The 22,750-nt window shown below is 33.0% G+C and overlaps 1 protein-coding gene across 17 annotated transcripts in view; it reads left to right on the top strand.

The window, feature by feature from the left end:
- Cep112 (centrosomal protein 112) overlaps positions 1–22,750 on the top strand; it is a 451,807-nt gene that overhangs the window by 125,095 nt on the left and 303,962 nt on the right. For 15 of the 17 annotated variants that reach the window (XM_078041823.1, XM_078041825.1, XM_078041822.1 and 12 more), the window contains 5 exons: positions 1,814–1,968; positions 2,369–2,498; positions 3,415–3,507; positions 4,261–4,320; positions 13,307–13,386. In XM_078041823.1, the coding sequence (XP_077897949.1) occupies positions 1,814–1,968; positions 2,369–2,498; positions 3,415–3,507; positions 4,261–4,320; positions 13,307–13,386 (518 nt within the window). The remainder of the gene's footprint in view (positions 1–1,813; positions 1,969–2,368; positions 2,499–3,414; positions 3,508–4,260; positions 4,321–13,306; positions 13,387–22,750) is intronic. The other 2 variants (XM_078041821.1, XM_078041824.1) reach the window with 2 other exon arrangements.

The following is a 22,750-nucleotide window of genomic DNA, read 5'->3' as shown; positions in this document are numbered from 1 at the left end:
CTGGAAAATGCCTCCAGGGTGAAAGCAAAAGGAGAATGCTGAGCCCCTCTGCAGCTTCTTCCTTTAACCACCTTACCACCCTCCTTACACAGCCTCTAACACCTAACTAATAAATAAAAAGTTCTTAGTCTTTCAGTTCTTTTTTTTTTTTTTTTTTGTGTGTGTGTGTGGTGCTTGGGGTTGAGCCCAGGGCCATTTGCATGCGAGGCAAGCACTCTACCAGTTGAGCTATATCCCCAGCTCAGTTGTTCTTTAAAAAAAAAAAAAAAAATTGGAGAGGGGTTATAGATGGACAGAGTACCTGTATTTTATTTATTTATTGTTATATGGTGCTGAGGATTGAACCCAGTGCCCCACATGTACTAGGCAAGTGCGCTGCCACTGAGCTACAACCCAGCCCCTTTCAGTTGTTCTTAATGGGAATGTGTTCTACTGTGAGCTACTTCTTCAGAGCCAGAAGTAGGATTTTCCCTTGTAGGATTTGTAGTTGGAGCTTGCATTTATATTTCTCATACGTCTTGTCTCTTTTTGTCAATTTCTGAAGAGGAAGGGATACAAATAATTTTTATTCCACCATTTAAAATTGGAAAACCAAAGACATATTCTTTGTTTCTTCCATCCAATTCATATGTAGGAAACAGGGGTGTTTGGAATATGTATTAGAAAATTGAAACTGTCTTCTGAAACAAATTCCTGAACAAGAGCACTCCAAAGTAAATGGAATGCTTGAAGAATGAACCTGGACATCTGATAGGTGTCAGGCTCTGAGCCAGGAATTGTGTCAGTTATTAAAATTTGATCTATCTTACATGCTTTTAAGGTAGATGAAATGATTTCCATTTTACATATTTGGAAGCTGTTACACCAAAATTTAACTTTATATCTATTTGGTAATGAAGAAGGGATGAGAGGATGAAAAGATGTGAGATTTTAGTGTTATTTAATATTTGAACTTTATTTTAAATGTTTATCTTAGAAACTGTATAAAAGGAACATAGTACATCTTTCCTACTACTCATACACATTAGAAGTTTACTTGTTAAATGAAAATCAGTCATCCCTCCAGCTAATGCTTGCTACCTTAATTTTAAATATAAAATACCTAAGAGGTCATAAGCACCTTTGTTGAGGTTTTAAATTATAGTCCTACCAAGGTGAAGAATACAAAATAGCTTAAATATCAGATGATAGAGGCATGATTTAGTTAAGAGAAAATTTTGAATACTGTGGAAAAAATACAGAAAAACTTTTACTAAAATGGAAATAATATTCAAAAAAGAATCAAAATTTGTGTACTAACACTATAATTCTGTAATATAATATTTTTATATACTTAAATAATAAAAAGTATATTAGTTATGTGATAACCCTGGTAATAAAATTTGAGAGTTATAGATTTTATACTTAAAATATGATTACGTTGTTTTATAATTTGAAAAAGTTTTTGCAGCTTCAAATGAAGAGAAAAGGGCACTGGTAATTACTCACCTAATGAACCTAAGGTAATAAAGAGATGTGAAGAGAATGTAACCTTCAAAGGATAGGGACTTTGTCCTATATGCTGCCACGTCCCTACTTTATGGAATATTTGCAGACTCAGTAAATATTTACTTAAATTAATGAATGACTTTAAGCATGTAACTGCTGTTTCTAGTTTATCGTAGAAAGCATTTTTTTAAAAAAGATGTTAGAGATTGATTTATTTTTTACTGTTGTCATTTATGATGCATTTACTTATTTTCCAAGCTCCTTAATGGTAAAAAAGTGTTATACAAAAGTAAAAGACTTTCTCAACAATAACTTATTCTTTTAGAACCACATGGTTAAAGAACTGGAGGCCCGTGTCCAGCAACTGACCGGAGAAGCAGAGAACAGTAATTTACAGAGACAGAAACTAATTCAGGATAAATTGGAACTTGAAAGATGTTACCAGATAACATGTAGTGAATTACAAGAAGTAAAGGCAAGGTATTGTCTGTAATCAGATATCTATTTGGGGTAGCTACTTATTTTTTTAATATTTTGTTTATTTTGTTGTACACAAACCTTTATTTTATTTTTATGGGATGCTGAGAATTGAACCCAGGACCTCATGTGTGCTAGGCAAGCGCTCTACCACTGAGCCACAATCCCAGACCCCACTACAAAGTACTTATATTAACTGTATAAATAATCTGTAAAAATTAATCATACCATGCACATTTAATCTTAAAGTCCCCTTTAAACATGAGAGGCATATGTTTACAGTTAATAAAAATGCGCATACTTATTTGACATTTTTAAGTATAATAGAATTAGTTGGTTATAAAATTCCACTTTAGAGATTGGTTCTAAAAATATTAGAAATCTATTTTTTTATTGCTTTTAGGCACAACTTACTGCATAAAGAAAAAGACCATCTTATGAATGATTATGAGCAAAACATGAAACTATTACAAAGCAAACATGATGCAGATATAAGCCTTCTGAAACAAGAACATGCTCTTTCAGCTTCCAAGGTATTGAATAAGCTGACAGATATAGTTATTTTCTTTGCTTAGCTTGTAGCCATAGACAGACATGTAGAAGCTAATTGGAGTTTGACATTAATGTTACCACCACTTTATTCTTGAAATAATGGGAACTTTGAGAATTTTTATTATTTAAAATGTTGAAAATGTTAATGTCTGATAGAATATACAACATAAATGTTTATAAATTACATTCTTCTATAAGTTAACCCTTGTTAGTATGAAGGTTTTAAAAGGAGGAAACCTATAAATTCTGAGAAGTCATTTTTTTAATGCATTTTGTTGAGTAATGATATATATTATTACTGTCTTGAAATTTTGACTCTGCTTTAGTTTTGTAGTTAAATTTTTTAAAAAATATTATTTTAGATGTTGACAGACCTTTATTTTATTCATTTATTTAAACGTAGTACTGAGAATCAAACCCAGTTCCCACACATGCGAGGCAAGTGCTCTACCACCAAGCCACATCAACAGCCTCGTAGTTTTTAAAAAAAAAAAAAAATTATTTATTTTTTTAGTTGTGGTTGGACACAATACCTTTATTTATTTATTTTTATGTGGTGCTGATGATCAAATCCAGGGCCGCGCACATGCTAAGCAAGCGCTCTACCACTGAGCCACAACCCCAGCCCTAGCCCCATATTTTTATAGTTAAAATTTTTTGAAGTTTTCTGTAAACCTATTTTTATGTCAGTATTGCATTTGTAACATTAAATACTACCTGGTACTTAATTTATATTTTTACTTTTAAAAAATTAATTTTGCGTTCATTAAAAATAGTTTTTATTCATATAGCTAGATAATTTAAATTTTGATTGAATTTTCAGGGGGTACACATATATTTTTTGAATCAGAATTTAAAATCAATATTTGAGTTTTTATTCTTCTTAAAATCCGTCAGGCATCTGATATGATAAAAGAATTAGAACAGAACATCTGTCAATTAAAACAGCAGTTACAGGAATCAGAACTTCAAAGACAGCAGCAATTAAAGGTGAGACTTGGGTTTTTACCCAGAACAATGGCCCAAACTCCCCTTTCCTTTCCTTGATTTATGTTTTAGATGAGAGTCAATTAAAAAAACAAATCATATAGCAGATAGCCCTTTCTGATTCTTTTATTGCATTGCATAATTTTAATTTTATTATATTTACTTAAATTGAAGAATTGGATACTAATAACATGTACAGAATAAAGAACAATAGTTTTAATTTGAATGATCTCTCTTTTGAGGTTAGTTTTAAAAAATAAAGCTTAACTAAAAGTATGTTATTTCAGAATAATTTTTCTCTTTTAAATCATCTATGAATTTTCATAATCTCCCTTGTCCTCCTCTTTCTTTTTCTTTTACCTTTTGTTTTTTTCCTTTATCTCATTGCCAAAAAGTACCAAAGATTAGTGTATGGTATAACTTCAAATTTGTTATTTTTATATTGACCCAATTGGCCATTCTTAACCTCCTAATCCTAAGGATTGAAAAGTTCCTCTTACACTTTACTGCAAAGTAGGCACTTTTGAACACAGTTAACATCTTCAGACAGCTAAAGCCTTTGGTCCTGTAATATGGAGGTACTCAAATACTTTCTACTTGTAGCCTAGAAAATTGGGCAGATAGGGCTCTTCTAATAATTTTCAAAACTCTGAAGCTTGACATCTAATAGATTCATTGATTTCATTGGATTTGCTCATTATATTGACTCTAATAGCAATTTTAAATATAATAAAAATAAACATTTACCATTCACAGGACAAAGAAAATAAGTTTCAAGTGGAGAAAAGCCAATTAAAACACAACTATGAGAAAAAGGTAATAAGTTTTGTGGGAAGTTATAAAACATTGAAAATGGCAGATGAGGTATTTAATGGGGTCTGAGTTTTAAAATGCCATACATTTTAACCCTTAAAGAATAATTTGTTTCCAAGTTGATTTCAACCACAAAGTAGTGAATATTTTTTCATTATTTTTTATTTTTATAAATAGCTTCTTCAGATCAATTATTATTTACGTCAACATTAAAACACTGCTTGCATGTTTAATTTATTATCTTTCATAATAATACTTTTAAATTATATTTTCTTTCTACCAACTTAAAAGTATGATACAATGGGAGTTTATTTTATGTTATGTTATCATATGTTCAATGAGAGCATTGAATATTTAACCAAAGAACATAAAATAATGAAAGAATTGACTACTACTTAAAAATTACTAGTAGTTTCTTATTATTTAGACCAGTGTATATTTCTACTGATATATGTTAGTATCCTTGTTATCAGTAGTAACTAGGGGTATATTAACATCTTTGGCAGTAAAATGCAGTGTTTTATGGATTTGTGACTATGAACACTTATGTTCTGAAATTGTTTGCTATCAGTGGAAGGGCATTTGAAATACAAGGTTTTGTGCTGCTTTTATAATTATTTGTTGTTCTAACAAATGAATACACTTGTAAAATTTACCTATAATGGAAAAGGAGAAAGAAGTTAATTCTTCAATTAATTAGAATATATACAAATTTAAATTAAACATGGTTTACATAAAAATTCTTGAAACCTTTTATGTTACCACCTCTTACTTATCCATATAATCAGTTACTCAGTACCTAGCCATTAACTGCTTACACTGGTCAAAGTGTCATATTAGATAATAAGATGAGGTTGTGGATACATTAGGCATAGACCCTGCCCTCCAACAGCTTAATGTAGAAGAAGAAGAATGTTTCTGTTTTTAAGAAATGTATTTTTACTGACACATACTGACTTGTGTCTGTGCTTTTTAAAATTAATAATAGATTTTCTTACTGTTGCAATTTTAACACAACTCAGTGCAAGTTTTTAGGTAGATTTTATATCTACAAAATTGATAGCTCAACAGGAAGGGGAAGTAATGCTTTTATTGAAATAAAGAAGATTTTCAGTTTCTATTGTCAAGCAATGTGGCTTCATAAATATTTTCCTTACCAAAAGAAGAACATGTGTCATCATAAGCCTTGCTTCCTATGGTATAAAGCATCTGGATCCTCTGGGTATACTTGTTAGTTCATTGTTCATTCTTTGGGCAGATTTCTGACTTTCCTTCCATTAAAGAGCATCTTCCTGAGTCTAGTTGTGGCTCAGTGGTAGAGTGCTTACCTAGCATGCATGAGGCACTGGGTTCGATCCTCAGCACCACATAAAAAAATAAATAATCAAAATAAAGGTATTGTGTCCTGTGTCCATCTGCAACTAAAAAAAAAAAAAAAAAAAGAAATTCTAAAAACAGAGCATCTTTCTAGCCTCTTGCTCCATTACGCTTTATGGTTAGTCTCCTCCTGAGAGGTGGTTATATGTGTATCTGTGAAATGGATGGGCTGGTGTCAAGAGAAAGGCACACACTAATTGTGAAAGAATATATTCCTTTCCTGAACTTCTCGAAGTTCTGCTGAGGACTGTTAAATGCAGAGCTAGACCTAAAACGGCAGTCTTTTTTTCTCTCATTATCTTTTCTTGAATATTTAGCAACTAAGTCGACTAAAATTTCTGAGGCCAGTCCCTTTACCTGATGAATATACACGAGAGAGCAAATATGGGAGCTCAATTCATCCTTATCCAGTAACCTTCCAACCATTTATGTTCTATTTCATTCCAAAATTTAGGGAGCAGACCTAAATTTTCTTTATTAGGCATAATATTCCTTTTTATTCCTTTAGTAATTTGTTAAAGTGTATTATTTTCAATGTATGTTAAACTTGTTTAAAATCAGAGCAACCCTAAAAATAAAATAAATATTGCATATTTTCCTAAAATTATTTGTATTGGAAGAAAATGTTGCTCATCATGTCACTTTTTATCTACAAATAATTCCATAATATTCCCATTTTAAATTGACATTTGTTCTTCTTTCTTTATTAAACCTGCTGTGATCTCAAGCCTTGAAGATTTGATGTCTTGTACTCCCCTTGGGGAAAATCCGGTTGGACTGCTCAAAGAGCTGACATAAATCTCACGTAGCCCTGGACTGTGTAACTTTATAGCTAAATGGATTGTATAGGGCTTTTGTTTGTGAGACAGTGTTACAGGTGTGCACATTCAATAACATTGGGCATAAAATTCAGTTCTAAATATCTGTTCAAGAGGAGGAAATACCATCCTAAGTTATTTCCTCATGCCAGTACAAAAGCAGCAGGATAGGACCATACCATTCCAATTTGTTTGAGGTAAAAGAAACAGCATCAAATGCTGTCCCTAATTTAAGCACACACATATTATCTAATGGTTTTTATTGATCTCTGGTGGCTGTTGCCTGCTCTTAAGAGCTTTGAACATCAAACAAATAATAGGTAGTAAAACTAAATGTCATTGTTTGATGAAGTGTCCTAATCTGCTAAATCAGGAAATGGTTAGACTAAATGATCTTACTAGCAAGGAAACACCTGCCTCCTACAAATAGCCTGTTGCTTGTTTTCTGAACAGGCACCAGGGAGTAAAGATGGTGCTGTTTACCTAAAGAAATTTATGAGGCAGATGTTAAGCATGCATATTCTAAAATGTGCTAAAATTGAGTTGTGTACTTGAAATCATTCTGATGTAATTAACAAATGAGACATGAATTTTAATGGAGTTTAAAATCACATAAATATGATTATCTAAACTTAATATTTGTATATAATTCTTTTAATTTTGTTTAAAACAATTTTTCATAGCTTTATGTGTTTATTGTATATATTTTTTTCAACTAATACTGATGGGATTTTCTTTAAGAAGCTATGTGCCTTTCCTAAAGTGTTAGAAAATGAAATTACATAATGAAAAGATTTAGAGCAGTCTTGCAACACACTCTCCCATATTTTTTTGTATTGGGAAGCAGAGGTTAGAGCAGCCAAGAGACATGGTGGAGCTGTTCAGCTGGTCTGTTTTTGAGGCAGGAACAATTCTGAGCTCTTTACCATGCCATGATGTTTTGCACAGTAGATCTATTCCTGAATATAGTAGTCGCTGCTCCTTTATATAGGTACTTCTTTCTTGATTTCTAAATTCTTAGGATGTAAAGGAGTAAACTATCTATCTATGAATGTGCTTATGGCTACCTAAAATAATCATTTACAGCAGGTAGGCACATTTGAGAATATATAATGTATCCTTCACTATCTGGTTTGAATTCTTATCATTACCTCTTTTAAATGCATTTTATTTATCGTATATATTCGGGAAAAGATTAGAAACAAAACATTGTCTTATTTCCCTCTACCATTCAGAAATATAGTGACACTCCATTTCAAAAATAAATAAATAAATAAATAAAAAATTAAAAGCAGATTGGGTAATAACTTATCTCTAAGTTGCTTATTCTTTAACTTTGTTTCATGTAAAAATAAATAATTATTTAATCCAATTAGAACATTAATCTGGAATCTTTCTTACTGAGATCAATATGTAGTTGATTTCTAAATAACCTGATGTTTTTTCATTCCCACAACTATCTGAATATAAGTTAAAACTTAAAAATAACACCTCAAAGGAATCTTAATCATACAGTACAAAAATACTGTATTATGAAAAAATGAACCAGGAAAGCATTTATTGAATATTCTAGTGTGGGCCAGGTATGCTGGACACTAGGGACATAAAAATAAATGAGAAACAGCTTCAAGCTTTAAGGAACCCCCCTGCTCAAAAGTATGCACATGAACACATCCATATTTCACTCAGAGGGAAGTCCCTCATCTTCCCAGATAGTTCATTCTTCCTTTAGAAAGGGTTCTAATAGATTTAGAGGCAGTAAATTAAATCAAGGTGCTTGTGTTAGGAGACCATCTAGCATCAAGAGGTGGCAGCAGAAAATTTGACAGAGGTTAAGATTGAATAGAGTGATAAAAAAGCACTTGTATAGGAACTCAAGAATGCTTAGCAATTCAGGGGCTATTTTCTGAAAGGGCTAAGAGTTCAAGGAAATTATTGTATTGTAGCACATTGTGAGTTTGGATCTTCTTAATGACCTGAAATTATTTAAAAAATGTATGTGAACTATTTATTTTGAGAAGATAATAATAATTTTTCTTGTTTATTGAGCCTTTTAAAAAATTTCCGAATATCACTCTAAGAACATTACATGGAGTAATTAATTAATTTACCACAAGTCTTTGATATACTTAGTGTTATTACCTCCATTTTCAGAGATAGTACCCCAGACAGAGAATTTTTTTAAACATGTTTTTTTTTTTTTTTAGTTGTCAATGGATTTTTATTTATTTATATGTGGTGCTGAGGATTGAACCCAGGACCTCATGCATGGCAGGCAAGTGCTTTATCACTGAGCCATGACTTCAGCCCAAGACAGAGAATGTTAAGTTGTGGAAAAAGTAAGGCTACAAATCTATACAATTTGGTTTTAGATCCTCCACTCATACTGCATAATTTTGGATAGATTTTTCCAAGAAATGGTTAATATTTTGAATTTTTCCCTAAAGGGATAATTCTTAGTTATGCTTTCATGCAGAAAATTCTGTGCTCCCCCCATGCCCAACCCCTCCCCCCCAAAAAAAAAGCTGAGCAGGAAATAGAGTGAAACTACAGGTACATGGTACCTTAAGGTACAGACCCAATGTATAGAATACTATTGTCTTGTCAGAAATTCTGGTATCAATTCCCTGTTGGTTTTCCACAGATGGTATTTCAATGCATCAGAGAGAATAGCTGTGGCATGAGGAGAAAATATCTCTGTAGAGCTAGATAACCTAGTCACAACCCTCCTGGGAATTGTCTTGGGCATTGAATTGTAGTGTAGCTCTGAGAGTTGAGTGGGGAACACTATTCAGGGGGTGATTCCAGGAGAAAAGTCAAAATGGGGTCTGTTGGAAAATATGGTAAAGGAATAAGAACTTAAATAGGGAAGATTCAGAGAAAAGAGTTCCTTCTAAAAATATTTTAGTCCAAAAAAAAATATTAAGAACTCATCATAGAGTACAAGCAGATATGATGGCCATGCAAGAGAAACAGATATCATAAGGAACGAAAAAAATGACATGAAATTGGTGGGCACTGTCATAGAAAGGACTGGAAGTAAGACAGAAAGGCATAGTAGCAAATTTAAAATTCACATGGGCACTTCACTGGATAGCACAGATTATAAAGAGCTAAATCAGTGGTATGAAGGAAAAACAGTTATCTTTAGGATTATAAAGGAAAAGGGCAAAGAATCAAAAAATATGGGAAAGATGATAGATACTAAGTCAGGAAATAGAAAACTAGTATACAACAATTGAAGGAAGGTTTAGAAAAAAATAACACAAACATAAGTAAGACATGAGAAAACTTTTCAGAATGCCTATGTATGTAAATTGACAAGATTCACCCTTTAGCAAATAAAAATCAATGAAAGATTGAAAAAATTTGAATTACAGTACAGAGAGAATGATTTCAGATGTCCAGACTGGGGAAGGGGAGACCAAAACTTATATGACTTTAGTCTCTTTAGTTGCAAACTTAAATATCATAAAATAACAGAGTAGCATCATTCTAAGGCTTTAGGCCAAAATAAGATCTAAGAATCTTACACGTGTGAAGGCAGCAGAATGACATAATTGCATGTACAGAGCTTCAGAAGACATATCACTAGGATATTATTTTTGAGAAAATTATTGAATGAGCCTCAAACTAAGCATAAGCGAAAACTCAAAAAAACAAAATGTACTGGAATGTATACTTGTTTTTGTGTGTGGTGATACTGGGGATGAAAGTGGAGAATATCATGTTAAGTGAAATAAACCAGACTCAGAAAGTTAAGGTCAAATGATGTTTTTTATCTTACGTAGGAGTTATAAGGAAAAAAGGAGATTTTTTAAAAGGGGTAATCTTATGAAAATAGAAGGGAAATTGATTGAATAGACAAAGGGAATCAAGGGGGAGGGAGATGGGAAAGAAAAGGGGAAGAATAAAGGAATAAAATTGACCAAAATGTACTGCATTCGTGTATGAGAATATCACAATGTATTCTACTTTTATGTATAATTATGATGCTCTAAAGAAAAATATACATATACATGAATTAAAAAGGAGGAAGACCAGAAGAATACCGAAAGCGGAAGGGGGTAGGGAGTAGGGAAAGGAAAAGGAAGCTCTAGGGAATTAATTGAAGTAAGTTATATTATATGCATCTATGAATATATCACAGTGAACCTCACTGTTATGTATAAGTATAATGCATTAATAAAACATTAAAAATAAAAGTGTTATAGTAAGAAAAGAATTTAAAATGTATAATATGATGCGGAAAGTAAAAAAAAATATATTAAGGAAAATGGAATAGTGGTGAATGCCAAAATTATCAAAAAGAGATGCATTTAAATCTATATTTCATGATGTGAAATAACATAAATATCAGAAGAGAGTCTTGAAAGAGAAGGTATATAAAATTTAAAAATTTAAAACATCCACCTGGATGAACAACCTCAGATTATAGAAAAGAAAATGACTAGTAGAGAGAAATAAACATGTGCTAAGGTATTTTTTTTTAGAAAATGCATAGAAGTTAATGTTGTGAAATTTTTATTGCATTAGTGGGTGAAATTAAAAACTATCTGTCACTAAGAACAGTACAAGAAAAACGAAATTACAGGTCAGTGTTTCTGATGAACATAAATGCTAAAATCGTGAACAACATACTGGCACACTAAATTCAATAGCACCTTAAAAGTATCAGACACCACGATCCAGTAGACCTTGTCTCTAGGATGGAAGATTTGTTCAACATAGGCAAATCAATAAATATGATAGATCACAGTAATAGAATGAAGGACTGAATTTCCTGATCATCCCAATAGATGCAGAAAAAGCATTTGACAAAATTCAATATTCTTTCATGATAAACAGTTTAAGTGTAGGAGGAATGTACTTCAACATAATAAAGCCATATGTAACAAACCAGAGCTAACATTTTATTCTACCTTCAATCAGCATAGTGCCGAAAGTCCAAGCCAGAGAATTTATGCAAGATTTTATTTCAAGAAAGGATTTTGGTGCTATAAAAATGTATGTTCCCAGAATCTTCAAATTAGGTCATTTCTGAGTTCCAATTTGGAGTTTTAATATTTGATTGTAGACCTTGAAAAGACTAGATTTGTGTTGAGACAAGTGCTCCTGTGACTTTAGTAATGTTTGTTTTCTGGTTAAACATGCTTACTATGTGCCAAGCACTGTAGTACATGGTAGGGATCCAAAGGAAGTAAGACAATAATTTAAGTCTTCAACCTGGTAAAATTTTGAACAACAGAATTTGGGTTTTTTTTCCCCATGTAAAAATAGAATAAATGTAGTGATGAAGATCTGCAAGGCAAGTTGATTTTTCTTTCCTTGAGAATAAAAATAGCCTTCATGAGATATTTTAAATTTACTTTTTAAGAGAGGGAGCAGAGGGGCGCCTGTCTCCTGATTCTCCTGATAATTCACACTTTCTACCACCCTGCATTTGTCTCTACTACTCAGTATTTTTCTTGCTTTAGCAATTACTATCAGAGCAGCCAGTAGAAGGTTTTTGATATTATCATGTAATGTTGCCTCCTCTATCCTTATTCCTTTTGGTTTTAAAGGAGATTGTTAATTTTATCAATTTATTTACCTTACTAAAATTCCAACTGGAAAAAATTAAAGAGAATTATAAAAGGAACAGGAAAACCTAGCATAGTAGCACATGCCTGTAATCCCTGCTATGGGGAGGCTGAGGCAGGAGGATCACATGTTTGGAGCCAGCCTTGGCAACTGAGGGAGACCCTGTGTCAAAAATAAAAAGGACTGAGTATGTAGCTCAGTGGTAGAGTGCTGGCCTGACATGTGAAAACTCCAGAGGTCAATCCTGAGTTCCATAATAATGAAAATAATAAGGCAAAGGCCAAGTCATTCAGGGTTTGAGTTAAACAGGTCCCCATCCAAACTGACAGAAGTAACTATTTTTGGCCAGCATTGCTTCAGCATTTTGTACAGCTTATTGCATGTGTGTGCTCATTGCCATTGCTCTTGTTACTCCTCTCTCATCTCCCTGACCCCCAGTTATGTTTTGAGTCCCACCATGGCTGCAGATCCATAGCAGGTGTTCTCATCCCCTAACATAAGAGCTTTCTTACTGTCATCAAGGCTCTGCATCCTTGGTGCTATGTGAGTGGAACTGAGGCTGCATTTTATTCCTGCCTTTCTGTTGAGCTGTGCTAGTGTTTCTTTGTCGTATTTTAAGATCCCTGTAGTGTTCACTTTAGGTACACTTATCTACATTGTCTGTGAAGAGCTTTTTGTGAATAGATATCTTCATTTAGCTCTTGTTATTGATGTTGCCATCCTACCTACTTAAAGAATGCTACATTCAGGAAAGAGGTAATGGGGGAGGGGGAGGAAGACATAGCCTTCCAAACTCAGTAAGCAGGCATAGGAATCACACCCAGCAGGGGGGCAGAAGACTGCTCATCACAACCCTTATTCTTGAGGAGGATGGATGTATTACTTATTGTATTTTCTTGCCTCTCATGATAGTGTTTTCTTTGGGCTAAAGTATAATTTAAAAAAATAAAATGTGCCTTTTTGAGTTTCTTACATGTCAATTTTAAGAGAGTCTACATGTAGGTGGATTCAGGCAATCATTAGCTTTTAATAGAAAATTGATATTTGAAGTATAGTATAGAAATCATTCCATGGTAAATTATTATGGCTGACTAAATTTCTATCTGAAAGTGTCTAAATATGATTTTATACTACATGGATTTGAAATTACTGTTTCATCCTTTTGAGTATACTTGTCTTTTAGTAAATTTCACATATTCTTTTCATGACAGGTTCATGACTTGCAGAATGAACTTGATAAAGAAAAAGAAGAAGCTCAAAAGAAAATACATAAATTTGAGGAAGCTTTGAAGTGAGTAAAAATCACAACAGATTTAATTAAAAAATATATACCTTCATATTCAACTGTAAGCCAAATTAAGTAATTAGAACCTGAGAATCATATTTTATAAGAGCGTTGCTATGAATAGTTTGCATTGGTTTTCCATCATGAATTTCTATTTTCAGAATTTTATTACTAGTCAGTATTTTTTTTAAAAAAAGAAAAATCAGTTCAGCTGTTTTTAAGTGATAGGAATGTAAGAAAATAGAACCTAGTGGTTTCAGATGTTTTCTTTCTCTTAAATGGAAACAGATTTTTTTTAAAAATGAGATTAAAATCTTAAGACATTTAGAAATCCCTCTGTAGATTTTGTTGAGAAATTTGGGTAATGAGATGTTCCAGTTGTCATATTTAAAAATATATTTCTGTACAGGCATTGTTTAGGAAAGGTTTTTGTCTTAAGATATAATATGTAAATGTTCATTGAAGATTTAGATTTTTGTCTTCTCCATTATTTTCCTAACTATGAGTAGATTTTATCTTGAAGTCTTTAGCTGAAAACACTGACTCATTCAGTAAATACTGTGTTTCTACCATGTGTCAGGCAATGTATGGTCCTTTCTCAGAAGACCACATAGTCTAGTTGGAAAGTTATTTAAGAAATTTGGCAATTACAATACACAACAATAAGAACTTTAATTGGATGAAAGTCAACATGGCATCTGACCCAATAAAGTGATTTAAGAACACAAATTTCTTAAGCTCAAGCTCAGTGTACCTGGTTAACTCCTAGAGAATTAGCTAATTCCATTTTTCTTGCTTTCTCAAACCCCCAAATACAAATACCTTACAGAAAGTCAAAAAAGAACACTCAGCATCAAATAAACTTTATATCAACTTCTCCCTGGGAAGACTGCAGAACCATTCCCTCTCAGATTGTTTGTTAGTAAAATATATTGGCTCAGTTGCTAAATAGAACATCTTAAAATAGTTTATGTATTATGAAATCACAGGATACCAGTTTTTTTTATCTACACCAAGATTTATTGTTTGCTCACATCAAGTGTGAATTAGATGAAATCAAAAGGGAATGATAGTATGCATTAAACATGAACTCAAATAACTTTTATTATCTAACTGTAACTGAGTAATGACAGAACTAATACTCTTAACTCTCAAAGTCTTTATCAGAATACTGCATCTTGGAGTTAAAAGAAACTGTTTTAGAATTTTAAGTAAAATTGTTCAGTAGGTTTCTTTCTGCCATCCCCTAAGCGGGTGGCATCTTCATTTTAACTGTGTCTGCATGACTGCAACAGTACAGCATCCAGTACTGCTGAGGGCCATTGCCAAGTAGGAATGACGCATCGATATTTCCCTGCCAGCGTACCCCATGTTAAATGGACTTGCCTTGGACATTGCATGTGTCTTTGAGAAAAGTGACCCTGCTCAAGGACCAGGGTGGATCCAGGATTAGGGTGTATCCTGCAGGTTTTAGGAAGTATCCGGGTTTAAGACAATTTGGGTTTAGGGCGTTCCTGGTTTAAGATAATCCGGGTTTAGGGAAGTTGCAGGGGAATAGGGCGTTTCTGCTGCCTGAGTTCCTGCTGAGTTCTCGTGCAGAAAAGGTTTTTGGGACGTGAATTGTGCGAGAGAACTTGGAGTTCACCAGAACGTGTTGGTAGACGGCCGGTGTGAGTTCGGGAATAAAGAATTGTTGTTTGAACCTACAAAGCTGTGTGGTGGCTCGTGATTCAGTGCCAAGCGGAGACCTTGGCACAGTACAGCAGGAGTAATCAGGACTAAAGCACCAGAGGGGCCTGGGGATATAGCTCAGTTGGTAGAGTGCTTGTCTCACAAGTGCAAGGCCCTGGGTTCAATCCCCAGCACCAAAAAACACAAACAAACAAAAAAACCTTTTTTTTTTTTTTTTTAAATTTCTGAGCTCTCTGTCAGATAGGCTTCTCCATAGAGTATTTTTCTTCTTTCCTAATGACTTTCAAGTCACAAGTCCTTTGGTTATCTCAAAGAATTAATAATAGAATTATGTGACCATGTGGAGTTATTCTTATGAATTAAGATGTTAAGCAATGTGATTAAAGATATTACTAGAAAAGTTGGGTAACTTTTTTTCTGACTTATGTCAAAGACTGAAAAAGGTTAGGTATTGTTCTCTGAGAATATGATGTAGTTGATACACTCTCTCCAAGTAATTGAAACTGTCAGCTCAGTCTTTGGTTTAGGTCTCAGGTAATATTTCAGAACTAATCATTATTCAAGAGAGACACTGGATTGTAGTCAGCATTTTTCATTTAAAATGCTAACTCCTGAAAGTTAACCTGCCAGTTGTTGTTCCTAAGAAATGAAACTAGTTTAAAGTTGCTTCTCTTTTTAATTTTTTCTTCTGCAAACATTCTAATAATTTTTGTATCCTATTTCATTTTTACTGTAGAAAATAATTTAAAAACCTTCTAGTAATTAAAAGTTATCTACAACTTTAAGTATAAATGGAATGAATTGTATGTGTTCATTTTTTGAACGTAAGTACATAAAGTATATGGGAATCAGTATACTCTAATACATGGAAAATGACTACATATAACAAAAGAATTTAATATAACTCTTTGAAGGACTACCACTTCAAAATTATTGTTTCTTTTTTGGAGGAGTTAAAAAAAAATCTGTCAATATGGGCTGGGGTTGTGGCTCAGTGGCAGAGTGCTTGTCTGGCCTTTGTGAAGCACTGGGTTCGATCTTAAGCACCACATAAAAATAAATAAACAAAATTAAGACATCGTGTTCATCTATAACTAAAAAGTAAAAAAGATATTTAACAATCAATTAATATGCACAAGGCTATAGGTATGGTCCACAATATATAGTATATGTTTAACTTATTCCTTTTTAAAGGTATTCCTGTATTTACTAAATTTGATTTTTAAGCATCATTTGAGATATTGTATAAATTATTTAGTTATTTATTCATTTATTCTTTTTAGCTATACATGACAGTAGAATGTATTTTGACATACATACATAGAGTATAACTTCTATTTTTGTGGTTGTACATGATATGGAGTTACACTGGTCTTGTATTTGTATGTGAATGAAGGAATGTTATGTCTGATTCATTCTACTGTCTTTCCCATTCCCATTTCCCTTTCTGTCCTCCCATTGCCGCAACTTCTCCTTGTCCAATATGGGGAACCTCCACACCTCCCTCCACCCTGCCTTTTGTGAGTCAGCATCTGCATGTCAGAGAGAACATTTGGCTTTTGGATTTGGCGGGTTGGATTATTTCACTTATTAAGATAATCTCCAGTTCTATTCATTTACCACCAAATACCATAATTTTATTTTTCTATGGCTGAGTAATATTCCATTGTATATATGTACCACATTTTCTTTATTCATTCATCTGTTGAAGGGCACCTGGATTGGTTCCATTGTTTAGCTATTGTAAATTCAGCTGCTATAAACATTGATATGGCTGTATCATTGTAGTAGGCTGATTTTAAGCCTTTTGAGTATATGCCAAGGAATGGGTTAACTGGGTGAAATTGTGCTTTTATCCCCAGTTTTCTGAAGAATCTAATACTGCTTTTCAGAGTCGCACCAATTTGCAGTCCCACCAGCAATGTGTGACTGCCTTTCCCTCTGCATTCTTGCCAACATTTATTGTTTTTTTATTTTATATTTTTTTATTAAAAAGAATGTATTATTTTTAGTCTTTAAGTCAGATCTCTTTTATCTTATTACATCAATGATATTTCCTATTTTTCCTTTAAGAGTAAAATAGGCTTTGATACATATCAAGACCTGGAAGATCATATAGAACTTTAACCATATGAGTCAGAGTTTCGTTCATTTCCTTAGAGGTAGAGAGCAGCTGATTGCTCTCCTCCATGTAATTACATTTTCTTCTAACCCACAAAGTGATGTCACCCAAAACCATCTGAAGCAAAAACATACCAAGGTTTTACAGTGAACTGAGCACTAATTATTGTTCCATATAGTCAAGAGATTCAAAAGACAGTGGCCTAAAACTTTATTAATGTGCAAATATTTCTTGAGCACTTTCTATGTTCCGGGAATTGCCTTCTGCATTTGGGAAATTCGAGTCGAAGAAAAAGATTTAAATAAAGAACCCATGCCACTTAGAGCTTACACTCTAGTGAGGGACAATAAACAATAAACCCTGCTAAGTAAATTACAAAATGCACTTTTAAATAGAGCAGGAAAATGAAGATCAGAACTTCTGGGAAAGGGATTGCAATTCAAATAGATTGAACTTGTTGATGTGTTCTAGGGATCACCTCTGAATCAATAATCAGTTTGGTTACACACAGAAATCAACTCTAAACAGAAAATGAATGAACTGGATATTAGGTAACATAACACAAAATTGCCAGTAATACTGAAAAAAGGTCAAGACTTAAGGAGACTTGGAGGCTCTGGGAATAATCAACACTTTCATCACTTACCACCACGGTTATGAATGATCTCCTACTACTTTGTACCATTCTGCACTAACCCAACCAAGATTGGAAGTTCCAGGAGAATTTGGTTAATCAATTCAGAGTCACATGCCTATTGAGAGGGTAGTTAACCTCCAAAAAATGGAATTTCAAGAGGGATATAATTTATTGAAGGGAAATTAGTATGTCTATGCCAAAGTAATGGAAATGGTGATAGACAAACCAACTTAATTTGTTCCCAGTACAAGTGCCAGCTCCAGAATGTCCACACAGAGGACATTAGAGGTAGCAATCTGACTGCAGAGAGAAATAAGGTATTTTTCTTAATGCTGTGTTTTGATAATAATCACACCATTTGATTTAAATTGTGTCTTTATTTGTGTAGTTTTGAAAGGTTGCTGAAGATTATTCAGACCACACCAAGGTCTGTTCAGGACCTTGGCCCATTTATTGATTGGGATATTGGGTTTTTTAGAGCTTAGCTTTTTGAGTTCTTTATATACCCTAGAGATTAGTGCTCTATCTGATGTGTGAGGGGTAAAGATTTGCTCCCAAGATGTAAGCTCTCTATTCACCTCACAGATTGTTTCTTTTGCTGAGAAGAAACTTTTTAGTTTGAGTCCATCCCATTTATTGATTCTTGATTTTAATTCTTGCATCATCAGAGTCTTATTAAGGAAGTTGGGGCCTAATCCCACATGATGGAGACTAGGGCCTACTTTTTCTTCTATTAGACACAGGGTCTCTGGTTTTATTCCTAAGTTCTTAATCCACTTTGAGTTGAGTTTTGTGCATGGTGAGAGATTGGGGTTTAATTTCATTCTGTTGCATATGGATTTCCAATTTTCCCAGCATCATTTGTTGAAGAGGCTATCTTTTCTCCAGTGCATGTTTTTGACACCTTTGTCTAATATAAGATAATTGTAATTTTGTGGGTTAGTTTCTGTGTCCTCTGTTCTGTACCATTGGTCTGCCAGTGTCTTTTGGTGCCAATACCATGCTGTTTTTGTTACTATAGCTCTATAGTATAGTTTAAGGTCTGATATATGATGCCACCTGCTTCACTCTTCTTGCTAAGGATTGCTTTAAGTATTCTGGGTCTCTTGTTTTTTTACTTGCTTGTGGAATTTCCAGTACAATTAGCCTGGAAGGATGCTCATCTGAACTAATTTCACTACATCCTTTAGGGCCTGGGCATCTGCACCATTTGATATATATTTTTTTTTCTTGGTAATTGTGATTCTGACTGGAGTGAGATGAAATCTAAGTGTAGTTTCAATTTACATTTCTCTAATTGCTACAGATGTTGAACATTTTTAAATATATTTGTTGATCATTCATATTTCTAATGTGAAGTGTCTGTTCAGCTTCTTTGCGCATTTATTGATTGGATTATTTGTTTTGTTGGCATAGAGTTTTTTGTGTTCTTTATATACCCTAGAGATTAATCCTCTATCTGAGGTGCAGGTGACAAAGATTTTCTCCCATTCTGTAGGCTCTCTCTTTACAATTTTGTTTCCTTTGCTGTAAAGAAGCATTTTAGTTTGATACCATCCCATTTAGTGATTCTTGTGCCTCACGAGTCTTGTTGAGGAAGTTGGTTCCTAAGCTGACATGATGGAAACTTATGCCTACTTTTTCCTCTTCTAGATGCAGAGTTTCTGGTATCATGACTAGGTCTTTGATCTACTTTGAGTTGAGTTTTGTTCAGAGTGAAGGATAGGGATTAAGTTTCATTCTATTACATATGGATTTCCAGTTTTCCCAGCACCATTTGTTGAAGTGGTTATCTTTCCTCCAATGTATGTTTTTGGTGCCTTTGTCTAGGATGAGCTAACTGTGTTTATGTGGGTTTGTCTCTGTGTCTTCTGTTGTGTCCCATTGGTCTTAATGTCTGTTTTGGCCAAATAATGTCTGTTTTTGTTTCTGTAGCTCTGTTGTATAATTTAAGGTCTAATATTGTGATGCTTCATGCTTAACTTTTCTCACTGAGGATTGCTTTGACTACTGTGGGCCTCTTATTTTTCCAAATGAATTTCATGAATGCTTTTTCTATTTCTATGAAGAATGGAATGGAACCTTAATAGGAATTGCATTAAATCAGTATAAGGCTTTTAGTAGTTTGGCCATTTTGACAATATTATTTCTGCCTACCCATGCCTAAGAACATGGGAAGTCTTTCTATCTTCTAAAGTCTTCTTCAGTTTCTTTCTTTAAATTTCTGTAGTTTTCATTGTAGAGGTGTTTCACCTGTTTTTGTTAAATTGATTCCAGGTGTTTTTTTTTTTTTGAGGCTAATGGAATAGTTAATGGAATAGTTTTTAAAATTTCTTTTTCAGTTGATTTATCACTGATATATAGGAATGCAATTGATTTACCTTAATTTTATATTCTGCTACTTTGCTGAATTCATTTATTAGTTCTAGAAGTTTTCTAGTAGAAATTTTAAGATCTTCTAAATATAGAATCATGTCATTGGCAAATAGGAATAGTTGGAGTTCTTTTCCTATTTGTATCCCTTTATAAATTGTCTGTTTTAAAGTATTCAAAGAAGCTTTCAAAAACATCTGTTTGATAACTTTTTCAAATTCTTCCTTTGCACTAAAATACAAAGATGACTTGTCAGCAATTTATGCTGATCTATTTTAATTTTTTGCATTGTCAGAAAGTAAACATCACAAATATATTTTACCCTAAAACTAGCATAGAAAAGTTTTCTGTTTTTCATGTAGTATTCAAAATAAGTAGTAGTAATTTCATTACCACACAGTGGTCCTTAGATGATACAGTTACAAATAACCCTGTTGGAACCAAAAATATTTTGTTTTCATTGTATTTGTACTCGATTGCTCTCTCCCCCACCACAATCTCTCTCTTGTGTAAATGTATACATTATAAATAAAAATTTTACTGCATTTTTGAAAACAGATAAAACAGATTCAAATCTGGGCCATAACCTCTGGCCAGATGCCTCTTGATACTGTTAGTACACACTAATCATGCAGTTTTATTAAATGAGACAACTGTGTTATGAATTCTGGATATTCCAATAGTTTACTTTTTAATCTTTATATTAAATTTTCTCACAGTTACTTTATAATCCTGAAACATATGTTAATAATATAAAAATAATATAAAAATATATAATTTTTTTATCTTTTTACTTATCAGTGTATCTTGAAGCCAGTTTCATATGAAGACAAAGAATTCCTTATTTTATGCTTTTTGTATTTGTTGTAGCATGATTTATTTAATGAGCTTCCTTCGGAAAACACCTGGTAAAAATTCTTCCATTTTCCTTCTACTACATAAATGGTCTGATTTTTACATTTAAATCTGTGATTCACTTGCGATATATCTAGTGAAGGTTCTAAGATATGGATCCAGTTAGGTTTGGGCTTTTGTTAAATGGTTAGACAGTTACCTCAACCATTATTGCAGTTACCTTTACAGTTATTATAGTTATCTTTACAGTTATTACAGTTACCTTTATTTAATAATATTAACCTTTCCCTCACTGTAGTGTTGCTATAATACCTTTATTATTACAATTATTTCTGTAATTTTTGCTTTTCATATACTGTTCTCCGTATATAGAGGTCTCCATATACATCTACCAGTGATATATTCTTTAATGACTGCAGTTGAAAAATAGTATTTACAGACTAGTAGGACATCTTATCCAGCCACAGTAAACACTCTGTTCTTTTTCAGAATTTTCCTTTTGTTTCATTTGTATTTTTCTATTTGAGCTTTGTAATTACCTTATTTTGTAAAAAAAAAAAAAAATTAGTAACTAATGTTTCTGAACATTCATAGTTCAACAGAGGAAGTGTTTACACCTTATAATGTTGAATCCTTTTATCTAAGAACATCATATTCCTTTCCATTTGTTTGGATCTTCTTTTGTGCCATGTTACAGCTATATCCTTTCTTTGAAGCAAAAATAATTCACAACAAATTTATGTTACTTAATATCCCAAGTTGATTCTTTCCCATTATATTAAATGTGTGTTAGTATTTTGACTAATAGTATATGTAACTTGAAGATTTAAAAAGTTACATTCTAGGTTTAAAGTTTTAAGCAAAATTTAAGATGAAAATTTAAAAATTTCTATACTTGTGGACATACCATGTACTTTTACATGAAGAATGTAAACTCTTGAGTACACTGTTTGTGTATACTTCTGTCATTATTCAATGTCTGTGTTCTATTTGATTTTATCAAATTAATTTATTAATTATTCCCACCAAATATCTTGCTCTAGGAACTTGGTTGGTACTGAGTATAAAGAGCTGCATAAGCCATGACGTCACTGTGAAAGTCACTGTACGCACCTGTCAAGTTTTGTATAGCACAACTTTTGAGGGCACTTGACAGTGTCTAAACTGGGATGTTCTTTCCCTCCCAAGAATGCTGGGTGGGAGTGCCACGTGTTTGGCTTTCCATATGCTTCCTAATTTCCCCCATGTTCAATTATCCCAGAACTATACTCATTGTGTGGCATGAAAACAGTTGCTATGAGAAACTGAGAGGTGTGTAACAGATGGAGGGTAAACCACACCTGTGGTCAACTTAGTAAGGATGTAATTAAGCAACAGACAAAGTGTACCGTAAAGTTTTTCGAATTGCCAACTTCTGTCCCTTCAAATCTTTACTGTTGCTCCAGATTGTGATTCTTGTTTCTCTCAAATCATGGCTTTTAGGACACTAAATTCATCTTAAATCTTATTAATGACCCTTCAGTAAGTCCTTTTCACCATGACTTGCACATGTCTTCTGTTCATCATGTATCTGACATAGCCTATAATACCTCTTTCCTAGGTTTTGTATATTATGAACATAACCTTATTGAGGGTGTTATTCATGTACTCCTATAGAGTATTTTCTTTCTTTTTCTTATTGGTGCATTATA

The sequence above is a fragment of the Ictidomys tridecemlineatus genome, chromosome 3 (genome assembly GCF_052094955.1).
Source record: "Ictidomys tridecemlineatus isolate mIctTri1 chromosome 3, mIctTri1.hap1, whole genome shotgun sequence".
NCBI lineage: Eukaryota > Metazoa > Chordata > Mammalia > Rodentia > Sciuridae > Ictidomys > Ictidomys tridecemlineatus.
The sequence above is the reverse complement of the archived record's forward strand: the minus strand, read 5'-3'. Positions and strand labels throughout refer to the sequence as shown.